The following is a 13,464-nucleotide window of genomic DNA, read 5'->3' as shown; positions in this document are numbered from 1 at the left end:
TTTCATTGTCATTGTCTTTTTGTACCAGTCCCTACAACAGTGTGTCACACATGGTAGGTTAAAAAATATTACTGAATGAATAAATGCAACAAACTGAATAAACTCGGGCTTCCAATATAAGCTGAGAATGACAGCAACATATATTCAGTTTCCTGAAATCCAGAAAGCTGAGTATAACTGACAATTTCTTCTGCTCCCTCATTTCTCACAGCTGCTTATTATGTTCTCCAGGTTCTATCTTCTCAGTAGATGGAATCCATCCACTTCTCTCCATCTTCACTATCACCACCTGAGGCCCACACCTCATCTCTCCAACCTGGATTCGTACCTTCAGACTGTTCCTCCCACTTCACTCTCCACACAGTAGCAAGAGTGGTCATTCAAAAATGTAAATATAATCATGTCACCTTCCTTCAATGGCCTGAGGATAATGTGCAAATGCCTTGTACTCTGTTATGACTTTGCGTCTATTTTACTTTCCAGCTTTATTTCTCACCACTCCCATCTATTTATGTTTCAGTCATAGTAAACATCTTTCATTTTCTGAATGTGGCAAGTCCTCCTTTTCCTTTAGATCTTAGCACATCCTCCCTGGACACTCCTCCCTAGCTACTTCTTTCTCACTAATTATATCTCAGCTTCGAAGTTTATCATTTTTTTTTTCTTTTTCTTTCCTGGTAGAGATACGGTATTACTACGTTGCCTAGGCTGGGCTTGAACTTCTGGGCTCAAGTAAGCCTCCTGCCTCAGCCTCTTAAGTAACTCAGATTACAGGTATGTGTGTGTGTGCCATCATGCCGAGCTAGAAGTAATTTTGTTCAGAAAGCCTAGATGTACCAAAGTTATCTTTTGTGCCTTCCCTATATGTGCTCCTATAGTTATCATCCCATTCGCTTTTCTATCATGCTATATTATAATTTACTATTTGCCAATCCTGATTTGGTCTCCTTTAGGTCTAAGATATGTTTATTGTCTATGTATCCCCAATACTTGACACAAAACAGGTACTCAATAAGTATTTACTGTATAGTAAATAATGTGATTCTTACCTTTCTCTCCTGGTTTTTTCCAATTTGTCTTTTAAAATCATAATTTCTTTGTTGAGAGCAAGTTGCTGACCTTCTGAATCATGCAGTTCTTTCTTAAGATTTTTTATTTCATTTGCATGTATTCCTTCTCTTTTAGATAATTCTTCTTCATAAAAGACACTTTTCTTTTCCAAATCAGTCTTTAGTTTGGTTATCTCTTGCTGATGTTCTATGCTGCATATTCCTGGTGAGTAACTAATTTGTTTTTGCTATAGAAGTAATAACTAAAGATTAGTGCATCTATAAGAATAATAAAATGTTAAATAACTTCTTTCTGTAATATAAATGAGTATTCATGTAACTGCATTTTTTGTACATCTTAACAAAAATAAAATTCTATATAAAGTCCACTAACTTTTTGTCTGCCATATATTGCAAATATTTTCCTCAGTTTACATTCCTTAATAGTCTGTCTTTGCTGCTACTTTTAAGTTTTCTTCACACACAGATTACATATTTAGTCAAATTTTTAGCCGAGACTTACATGATTTCTTGCTTTACATTTAAATTTCTAATTTATTTAGAATTATTGTTGGTATATAGAGTGAGAGAAAAATCTAACTGCATCCTAAATCTGATAAGGAATTGATAAAAAGTTTTAAGGACATCTGCGTCTTAAAAAAATTAAAATGGGCAAAGGAATGGTAGAGTAGAATGTACAAAAATAAAGACAGAAACCTTTTGCAACAGTCCTGTGAGAAATGGCAAAGGTCTAAACTAACATCTCCTTCATATCTACACTAGAAAAAAAAAAAGGTATTTCAGATATGATTAAGAAGGAGAAGAAATTGGGTTGAAGTCTACCTTTTTAGAAATAAGGCTGAAATATCCTCTCAGTAATAAGAAAGAAAAGAAAATGTAAAGTTCAAAGATTCTTCCAGGTACTGCCTAAAGGGTAAACAGAAACATACAGACTACAGATTATGACTGTAAGATTTCCTAAGCTTTGTAATTTTCCAAAGGTCATTAATTTGTTATATCTTATCTGTCTCCCCAGTTGCAATAAAACTTTTAAAACTAAAAGAACCTATGCACTTAAGTTTAGGGACAACAAAGAATCAAGATCTAGAGGTCAGTGTATTCTTTTTTGAAGTCAGTCATAAGGGCAATAAAACTGGTAAGCGTAGTTGACTTAAAGTAGAAGGAAAAATACCCTGACCCCTTCATATTTGAAGTATATAATTTAAAAAGAGCAAAGGAAGTGATGTGGGCCAGAGAAATAGCCCTGGTGTGTCCAGTGCAATATTAACCATTCATCGAAAAAATATTTTTCATGTGCCAGATCCAGATTGTCCAATGGTTTATTAGGCAGCCTAACATGCAAAAGTCTGCTTAACTTGAGAAGAACCAGAGCAAGGCAGATTCTTGCTCTTAAGCATCGCTATGAAAATGATATTAACCCATCTGTAAAAAAGAAAAACCTACCAAGAAATAATAGGTTTTACTGCAGGCACTGAAGATAATTTAATGTCAGCAAACTTATTAATAACTGTGTCATAAAATGAGTTATTTTAATAGACTAAATTTTAAAATCCAAATGATAATCTCAGAATGTACCCCTACTAGAATTTTATAAAATCCAGTAATAATTCCAAATACTACCCTAAGTCCCACAATAAAACCATCACATAAAAAATAATACAGTAATTATTTTAATTTAAAAGTATCCATTTTGAGCTATCTAAATACTATTTATGGTGAGCCATTAGAGATACACTGAGTAAATTCAGAAACATCAACAAAAAGGATGTCTTCCATTATCACTCTTATGCAACATTCATTTCAGACCAACATGTAAAACAGTCTCTCTCACCAACATGTAAAATAGTTAAAAATATGAATATTGTAAAGAAAAATAACATCTTTATCATTTCTATTTAATTGTTCACCTAGAAAACACAAATAAATCTAGTGAAATGTGTTAGAATTGATAGAGTAAAGCAATAGCATATAAGATAAACACAAATCAATACTTCCAGATATTAAAATAAGCAATAAACAAAAATTTCATTATTAACTGAAGAATAACAGTGAGAAATTTCTGATTTATATGAAAAAAACCTAAAAGTATTGAAATAAACTATTTAAAAGGGAAGATTAAATGGACATGTATTCAATATTTTTCATGTTATCTTCCACATAATTCTAATTAAAAGTTCTTTATAAATGTGGGGATAGAAGGGCACGGAGACATGTTTCTACTCCGTGGATAAGAATAAACTGGTAAAAATAAAAATGTCAAAGAAAATACCAAGGCGTGAGTGGGAAAATACACTTTTAAAATATTAAAACATACTATAACTCTTTACTAAAGTATCACTGTGACAGATCTGCTTCCCAAAATAATTTAATTCAATATATGAGACATCTTCAGTCACTAGGTAAGGTAATGATTAATAAATGAAATTGGAATCACCAGCTAGCAATAAAATAACAAAAAAGAATCTCATGTCATACCATTTAGCAAAACAAACTCCAAACAGATTAAACGGTTAATTATTTTTAGACCCAACAAACATCCAAAAGAAAGCAGAATTAAATACTTATCAAAACTCTGAGAGGAGGACAAGCCAAGCTTTGAAGCGACAGAAGAAACACTGAGAAAAACCAACAAATCTTCTACAATTTTAAAAAGAAACAAGATAAAAATTAAGGGATACATGATAAACTGGTTACATGGTTGCTGAAAATACTTTAAAAAGTAAAATTTTTACTGTGCAGAGAGTTTTATGTATATGACAGTACCACATTGTTTTGATTACTGTAACTTTGCAATAAGTTCTGAAGTACGAATCCTCCAACTTTGTCCATTTTTTTATGATAGTTTTGGCTGTCCAGGTCCTTTGCAATTCCATATGAATTTGAGGATCAGCTTTTTATTTCTGCAAAAAAGACTCTGAATTTTGATAGCGACTGAGTTGAAGCTGTACATAACTTTAGGTACTGCATCTTAACAATATTAAATTCCCCTAGTCATAAACAAGAGATGTCTTTCAATTTATTTAGATTTTCTTTAATTCCTTTCCGCAATGTTTTGTCATTTTTAGTTGGTTAAATTTGTTTCAAGGTATTTTATTCTTTCAGACGCAATTGTTAAGTGGAATTGCTTTCTTAACATTCTTTGCAGATTGTTCGTTGCTGGCTTATAGAAACACAACTGATTGCTGTGTGTTGATCTTGCAGCCTGCAACTTGGGTGAATTTATTTTAAGTTCAAGTCTCAAGTACCTTTCTTTTTGAGACAGGGTCTCACTCTGTCACCCAGGCTGGAGTGCAGTGGCCTGATCATGGCTCACTATAGTCTCGACCTCTGAAGTCTCAGGTGATCCTCCTGCCTTGGCCCCCGGAGTAGCTGGGACTACAGGTGCCTTCTCAAAAAAGAGTTTGAGAAGGATTGGTGTTAATTTTTCTTTAAGTGTTTGGTTCAATTCGTCAGTGAACTGGTGTGGTCCTGGACTCTTCTTTATCAGAAGGTTGACTGTCTTTTTTTAATAAGCCGCTGGAATGGGGTTGTGGAGTGCGTGAGGGTCCGTCAGAAGGTTTTTGATTACTGATTCAATGTCTTTACTTGTTACAGGTCTGCAGAGATTTTCTATTTTGCCATGAGTCATACTGGGTTATTTGTATCCTTCTAAGAATTTGTTCATTTCATCTAGTTATCTACTCTGTTGGCATACAGTTGTTCCTGTTATAATTCTTTTGTTTTCTGTTGGTAAGTAATAAAATTTTCCCTTATACTTCTGATTTTAGTGATTTGCAATGTCTCTCCCTCTTTAGCTCTTTTTATTGGGAAGGGGTCAGTCTAATTAAAGGTTTGCCAATTTTGTTGACTTCTAACCAACTAACTTTTCATTTTATTGATTCTATTATTTTCTAGTCTTTATTTTATTTAGCTGTGCCCTAATCTTTATTATTTCATTTCTTCTGCTATCTTTGGATTCAGTGTGCTCTTCTTTTTCTAGTACCTTAAGGTATAAAGTTAGGTTACCGATTTTTACTTTCTTCCCTTTTAGTCCTTCCTTTTAATACAGGCATTTATAGCTATAAATTTCTCTCTTCAGCACTGCCTTTATGGCATCCTGTAAGTTCTGGTGTATTGTATTTTCATTTTCATTCATGTATTTTCTAATTTCCCTGGTGATTTATTCTTTGACCTATGGTTGCTTAAGAGTGTGTTCACTAATTTCCACATATTTTTGAACACTCCAGGTTTTTTCTTTTCCTGTAATTGATTTCTAGCTCCATTTCATTGTAGTTGGAGATGATACCTTATATGACTTCAATCTTCTTCCATTTACTAAGATGTTTTTTGGCCTAACGTATGGTCTATCCTGGAGAATCTGCCATGTGTACTTTAAAAGAATGTACATTTTGCTGTTGTTGGGTGAAAAGTTCTATACGTGGTTGTCCCTCAGTATCCATAGGGCACTGGTTCCAGGACCCTACTTGAATACCTAAAATCCATGGATGCTCAAGTCTCATATATAAAATGGTACAGTGTTTGCATACAACCTACACACATCCTCCCATAAACTTAAAATCACCTCTAGATTACAGTCACATATTGCTAAATGACAGGGATATGTTCTGAGAAATGCATCTCATTAGGTGATTTTGTCCTTGTGTGAACATAAATTGTACTTCCACAAACCTAGATGGCACAGTCTACTATACACCTAGGCTATAGGGTATAGCCTGTTGCTCCTAGGTTACACTCCTGTACAGTATGGTACTGTCCTGAATACCGCAGGGAACTGTAACACAATAGTAAATACTTGTGTCTCTAAATATAGAAAAGATACAGTAAAAATATGATATAAAAGACAAAAAATGATATGTTGCGTATAAATATGGCACAAAAGTATGGTATAAAAATAAAAACTGGTATGTCATATAAAGTATTATGAACGGAGCTTACAGGACTGGAAGTTGGCATGGATGAGTTAGTGACTGGTGAGTGAACGTGAAGGCCTAGGACATTACTGTACACTACTGGAGACCTCATAAACACTTTATACTTAGGCTACACTATTTTTAACATTTTATTTATCCAATAATAAACTTGGCTTACTGTACCTTTATAAGCTATTTACTATTTTAAAACTTTCTGAACTCTTCTGTAGTAACACTTAAAACACAAACACATTGTACAGATGTACAAAAATGTATCTTTTTCTTTTTTTTTTTTTTTTTGAGACAGAGTCTCACTCTTGTCACCCAGGCTGGAGTGCAGTGGCACAATCTCAGCTTACTGCAATCTCCACCTCCCAGGTCCAGGCAATGCTCATGCCTCAGCCACCAGAGTAGCTGGGATTACAGGCGTGTGCCACCACGCTCAGTATATTTTTGTATTTTTAGTAGAGACGTGGTTTCACCATGTTGGCCAGGCTGGTCTTGAACTCCTGGCCTCAAGTGATCCACCTACCTCAGCCTCCCAAAGTGCTGGGATTACAGGCGTGAGCCACCGCACCCAGCTATCTTTCTTTATATCCATTTTCTATAAGTGTTTTTCATTTGTAAAATTTTTGTTTTACTTTTGAAATGTTTTTGTTAAAAATTAAGACACAAACACACACATTAATACAGGGTTTACACAGGTTCAAGATCATCAAGACATTACTAGGTGACAGGAATTTTTCCAACTCCGTTATAATCTTAAGGGACCATTGTTGTATATGCAGTCTGTGGCTGATTAAAACATCACGATCTGTACTTACAATACCTAATGTGATATAAATGCCATATAAGCAGTTTTTACCTTTGGAATAATGACAGGAAAAATCATCTGTACCTGTTCAATACAAATGCACCCATCTAATTTTCTTCCTCCAAATATTTTTGATCCATGGTTGGTTGAATCCACGAATACAGAACTCATGGATATGAAGGGCTGACACTGTATCTGTTAGGTCTAGTTGGTTATAGTGGTGTTCACGACCTCAATATCCTTATTGACCTTGTGTGTGTATGTTCTATTCATTATTAGAAGTGAGATATTGAAGTCTTTAACTCTTTTTGTAGGGCTATTTCTCTCTTTAAGTCTGTCAAAAGTATTCTCAATGAAGTGAAGATTCCTACTATCTTTAAAACAGCCAAAATATGTTTTAACCCTTTACTATGTGCCAGGTTCTGGCCTATACATGTTAAATGCATTAACTAGTAGGTGTTATATTATCTCAAATTTATAGACGACACAGAGATGTGTTTGGCAAGTAGGTAAACATGATACAGTTTCCAATGCAGTAATGTTTATTGTAGAAAAAAATAAAAAGCAAACTATTAGATAAAATATGTGAATGAAAGTTAGAAAACCTGGGTTTACATTGTACTCTATCACTTATGACTATAAAATATTTAACTCTTCTGACCCTCAATTTTCTCAAATAAAAATAATGCCTAAGATTCTAGTTTGTACTTTATTATTCTTACCACCCAAAGCTCCTAGAATAGTGCTGGAAACAAAGCAGGCCCTGACTGAAAAGTATCTGGGATGGTGATGTAATTACTTCTATATACTAATCCTGCTCTAGAGGTACAGGTGTATATAGAAGACACATCTCTACTTCATAAAGGTAACCAGGACTACGAATTCATGATGAACTAAAACAAACTCTCAAAACAAAAACAAGAATAAAATCAAGAGTTTATATTTCCATTTATAGCAAAGGAATTTGACTTGCAACCACTGAAATTCAATTGTCAGAGAAAAAGTAAGTTCTGACCAATTCTACCACATGATTCATTCATTAACTTAACAGGTTTATTAAACAAGTATTAAATATATGGTCCTTTGCCAGGGCCAAATTAACAATATACCTGTCTGTATTTTCAATAAGCTAGGTCACAGTTTAGCTGGAAATATACAGATTTGCAAATAAATAATTACAATAAGAGCTAAGCTACAGGTATTAACAGAATTCCAAGAAGCAGTACAGGAGTATGTAGATTTTAAGGAGTATGATTCTTACATTTATGGATAATTGGACAGTAGACTAAGCATGGTCCTAAAAGAAGTAGGTGAAATGGGGCCTGACAGGTATAGCAGAGGAAACAGGATGGAAAAAGTTTGGAGTCAAAAAAGATAAAAGGCAGATACCACGTTCAGACTATTATTTAGTATGGTAAAAATATCATGTCAATTTGATCTTAATTCACTCATTGTAATATACATGATACCATTATTACACTAACAGTTACTGAACACTTATAATGTGTCAGCTTACAAATGTACGTATGCACTCTTGACATGAAGTAGTTTTATAGATGAGAAAATTAAAATATAACGAGGTTAAACGTTGTTATGTTTTGCTTAAGACAGAGTTTCACTCTTGTTGTCCAGGTTGGAGTGCAATGGTGCAATCTAGGCTCACTGCAACCTCCACCTCCCGGGTTCAAGCAATTCTTCTGCTTTGGCCTCCTGAGTAGCTGGGATTACAGGCGTGCGCCACCACGCATGGCTCATTTTGTATTTTTAGTAGAGATGGGGTTTCGTCATGTTAGTCAGGCTGGTCTCAAACTCCTGACCTGAGGTGATCCGCCCATCCCGGCCTCCCAAAATGCTGGGATTACAGACATGAGCCACTGTGCCCGGCCCCATAACGTTCTGTCCAATATTACATGTTACACAGCTAGTGACTGGTGAAGCAAGAAGTTAAGAATAGGTAGTCTGACTTCAGAACGGCTCAAGGATTTCCCTTGCAAAGCACCTTCTGCTGAGATAAGACTATGATCATTATCATCTTATCCTAACAAACACAAGTGTCTGCAAAGCTACCCCTGAGCTTCTCCTCAGTCGTTTATGAGATACAGAGAGGTTCTGGATATCTAACCATGACTCCCATGCAGATTACCAGTACATCTTGGGTAGGCAGGCAGTCCTTCATAAACATTCTAACTCCTTCCTGATAGATTCATGTTTCCCACTAAACATATCCTCCATTTTCTTCAGCATAATTAAGAAATCAGTATCAGCTTCCTACTGGTAAGAACGAGAATTATGAATACTAGGTTTGAAGAATGACTAGTTTTCACTGCACACCGAATACAGTGTATAAGCTAACACTCCTAACAAGCCTAAAGAGAAGAAAATTAATTAGGCTTCATAAATGTGAAGTCAAAAGATACCTTCAGTCCCTCCAATTCATTTTCCAGTTGCTTAGAATAGTGCTCACTTTGTTCACGTAGTTTCCTGTCTTTAGATGCTTCAGCAGCTAGAGCTTCTGTATGAACTTCCATCTTTAAAACAGAATGAAAAAAGCAGATTTCATGGTTATAATCTTTTTCCAAACAAAACATTTATCCCAATGAGAATTTACCTTGTAACGGGAAGATAATTCAAATGTTTAAATCCATATTAAATAATATTAACAAACTATAAAAATAATTTTAAAAAATATTAAATAAAAAATCATATATGATATCACTAGTCTTAAAAAGTAGCTTTAATCACTATCCCATGGGCACTACAAAATTTGCCTGACTACTAACCTCTTTTTTGGCTCTTTCTGTTCTGCGCAGTTCTTGCCTTAAGCTTTCAACTTTTTGCATCACCAGGTCCACCTCTTCTTCCTTATCTCGGACATGGCGAGCAAGTTTCTGTTTTTGGGTGTGCAATTCTGTTAGCCGCTCATTGATCTCCATGAATTCCTGCATGGCCAGTTTCCTCTGACAGTGTGCGTCTTTCAGCTCTTTGGATTGGTTTTTTAATCGCTCACTAGCCTGGACTAGTTCCTACAGTTTTGTAAAAAGAATATAAGTTACCAATTCTGCAACCTAGAGACCAAATTTGGCCATCAGAATAGCTATTATTAAGTCAAGAAGAGCCAAAATTATTCACCTTAGGACAAATTAAAATAAATAAACTACTTCTGAACAGCATGGTGTCTTGACATAAATAAACTACTTCTTAACGGAATGGTGTCCTGATATGGTCTCAATTCCTTATGCTAATACAGTAAATGCACGGGAGCTGCTAATTTAACCTGATAGTACCTTAATTTCCACAAATGAGGAAAAAGTTTAGGAATAAACGATATGATGGTCAAAATAAATATTTGTAAAATTTGATAAATATTTGTGAGGTTGTTTTCATAAAAAACAAGCATTGCCCTTGACATGGAGGCTACGCCTCAAGCCAGAAGCAAGGAGACAGAAACTAAACCGGAGACTCCCTAATTGAAGTGAGAAACTTAGAGGAGAGCTAAAGTGGACTCAGGGCAGTACCACTACCTGCCTCCCAGCAAAAGGAAATGCAGATTTTCTTTGGGGGAAAGAACTGCAATGAAATCTGAATTTTTCACATATTAAGAACAAACAAGAATGAGCTCACAACCACAGATTCCAAATTACTCAAAGAACAAAGCACCACAATCAAATAACAAAACAATAAAAATAAACATCAAAGGTATCTTGGTATTAAAATCATTAGATATCAACACAAAATTGCTACATATGAAATGTTTAAAGGAATAAAAGATGAAATAATAAAAATGAAAAAATGACAAAAGGCTATTAAAAATGACCAAGCAGATTTATAGAAGAACTGTATGGAACATTTAGAAACAGAAAACGTTAAGGTTGGCCCAGTTGGTCTCATCTATAATCCCAGCACTTTGGGAGGCTGAGGCAGGAGGATTGCTTGAGCCAAGGAGTTCAAGAGCAGCCTAGGTGACATTGTGAGACCTCATCTCTACAAAAAATAACAATGCCAAAAAAACCAAAAAAGGCCAGGTACGGCGGTGTGCGCCTATAGTTCTAGCTACTGTGATGGGAAGATGACTTCAGCCTAGGAGGCTGAGGCTGCAGTGAGGTGAGATCACTCAGTTGCACTTTAGCTTGGGCAATACAGTGAGACTCCACCTCAAAAAAAAAAAAAAAAAAGAAGAAGAAAAAATATAAATGTTAAAATTAAAGACATGCATCAATCACTAGAGGAAGCTCTACATTTGTGAATCAAGAAAAAAATTTAAAAACCCAAACCAGATGTGTTCAAAAAACAACACTCTTTGGTAATACCAAAGAGAAATAAAAGACCGTAAAGAAATCAGAGGGACAAAAAGACAAATCACCTATTCCCCATCCTCAAATAAGGTGGGAGGAGGAAAATTAGACTAAGAACATAAACTGAAGAAGTAACAACAGCAACAGAAACAGGGTAAAATATTTTCAAAGACATGAGAAGATAATTAAAATTATATACCCAAAAAATTACTTTTCAAGTCTGAGGCTTCATATACACAAAAACTGGCAGAGCTTACCATAATCAGATCTGCACTAAAGGAACCAGAAAAGCTTTATCTCAGGAAGAAAAAAATGATTTTAGAGATCTAATGCAAGAGAAATGAATAGCTAATAAAATGGTTAACGTGAATGTGAATGTAAACAAGTGTATATATAAGATTATACTATAAAAATGTTAACGTTGTACAGTAAACAAAAGATACAGCTAAAATACTGGCCAATAACAACACATAAAGAAAGTTATAAAGAGGTAATACAGGTTGAATATCCCGAATCCAAAAAATTTGAAATCCGAAATGTTTCAAAATCCAAAACTGTCTGAGTGCCAACATGATGTTCAAAGGAAATGCTCACTAGAGCATTTCAGATTTTGGATTCTCAGGTTAGAAATACTCAACTGGTATAATTCGGATTCCAAAATCCGAATGCTGGTCCCAAGCATTTCAGATAAGGGATACTCAATCTGTAAAATTAAACCTCTTTAAATTGTTTCTGGGAAATAGTTTTAAGATATTTAACTTCAACTTAAACTTGGTTAATACACATGGTAGAAGCCAAGAGTAACCACCAAAAGACTAGAGAGTAAAGTAAAATGTCAACAACAGCAACAACAAATGTCAGTGAAGAAGAAAGAAATGATTTTGCAAACAGAAAGAATTCTGGAGACTGCTGCATAAGAATGTAAATATACTTAACATTAATTAACTGTGCATTTGAAAATTGTTTAGATGGTAATTTTATCTTACATGTATTTTACCACAGCTAAAAACTTTTGAGAAGGGAAGAAAGGAAATAAAAAGCAGCATGCAAAAATCATGACAAACAGAAAACAAAAAATAAGATAGTAGAAACATATCCATATACATTAGTAATCACCAGTTAAAGGCCATCTATTATATTGGATTAATAAATGAAATCTTGACTTCAATAGAAAAAGTATTATTAAGGATAAGGAATGTCACTACATAATGATAAAATTCAATACACTAAGAAGAAATACTATCCTAAACTCTTGTGCATTCTATAAGATAGTCTCAAAATCATTAAAAAGAAACTGTTAGAACTTCAGAGAAAAATTGGTAAACATCACTATAATGAAAAATTTTAATTTCTTAGTCATTAATAGATAAACCAAGTAGGCCAAAAAAACGGTGAATATAAAGACGATCTGAAAAGCTCAATTAACAAGCTTCATGTACAGAAGCTTGCTCTCTAAATTGGAACACAAACTATTTTCAAGAACACATACTGAATGTTTTAAAAATGGAACAGGCTAGGCCACAAAGCAAGTCTCAGTAGATTTCAAAGAACAGATATTATGTAGAGCAAGTTCTGTAATGACACTGCAACTAAATTAGAAGTCAACAAAAAAAATAAAACTCCATACACTGAAAATTTTAAAAGATACTTATAAACAACTCACTGGTCCGTGAGAAAAAGAACCAATGCAATTCAACTGTTTCTATGAGACCAGTATAATCTGAATATCAAAAAAAAAAAAAAAAAAAAAAGAAAAAGAGGAAAAATAATAACACACCAATCTCACTTATAAAAAGAAATGTGAAAATCCTTTTTAAAAATTAGTAAATCAGTTCCAGTGATATATAAAGTAGATATGCATGAAGTCTGGCGCTAAACTCCTTGTGCTAAAAATCTAGCTCCACCACTTTCTATTTCTATGACCTTGAGCAAGTGAACTAATTTCTCTGTGCTTGATCTCACCATTCATAAAATGAGAATAATAATGATATCACCTAACTCATGGGGCTGTGATGGAGATTAAATAATTTAACATATGTAAAGCTTTCACAACAGTGCTATTAGAACAGATATTTGCTACATAAATGTTATCTGTACTATCACAGTATTATAAGAAATTTGGGCTTAACCCAGAAATGTAACAGTGACTTAATATTAGAAAAAGTCTACAAATGTAGTCCACCACATCAACTTATTGAAGGATAAGAAACATATAATCATATCAATAGAGCACAGAAGGGCACATTGAATAAAGTCAATACCCATTCTAAATAAAAAGCTATTAACAAAATAGGAATAGAAGGTAACTTCTTTAACCTGATAAAAATTATTTATTAAAAACTTACAGCAAACATTATTAGTGATGAAATATCAGAGGC

The 13,464-nt window shown here is 34.1% G+C and overlaps 1 protein-coding gene across 5 annotated transcripts in view; it reads right to left on the bottom strand.

Annotated features, from left to right (window-relative positions):
• Positions 1 to 13,464, bottom strand: part of CDC42BPA (CDC42 binding protein kinase alpha) — a 332,255-nt gene that overhangs the window by 127,493 nt on the left and 191,298 nt on the right. For 4 of the 5 annotated variants that reach the window (XM_025383741.1, XM_025383503.1, XM_025383585.1 and 1 more), the window contains exons 13-15: positions 9,575 to 9,817; positions 9,212 to 9,322; positions 1,050 to 1,297 (exon numbers count right to left, since the gene is read on the bottom strand). In XM_025383741.1, the coding sequence (XP_025239526.1) occupies positions 1,050 to 1,297; positions 9,212 to 9,322; positions 9,575 to 9,817 (602 nt within the window). The remainder of the gene's footprint in view (positions 1 to 1,049; positions 1,298 to 9,211; positions 9,323 to 9,574; positions 9,818 to 13,464) is intronic. The other variant, XM_025383814.1, reaches the window with a different exon arrangement.

The sequence above is a fragment of the Theropithecus gelada genome, chromosome 1 (genome assembly GCF_003255815.1).
Source record: "Theropithecus gelada isolate Dixy chromosome 1, Tgel_1.0, whole genome shotgun sequence".
NCBI classification, from domain to species: Eukaryota; Metazoa; Chordata; class Mammalia; order Primates; family Cercopithecidae; genus Theropithecus; species Theropithecus gelada.
Note: the sequence above shows the minus strand (reverse complement) of the source record. Positions and strands in the feature narration are given on the sequence as shown.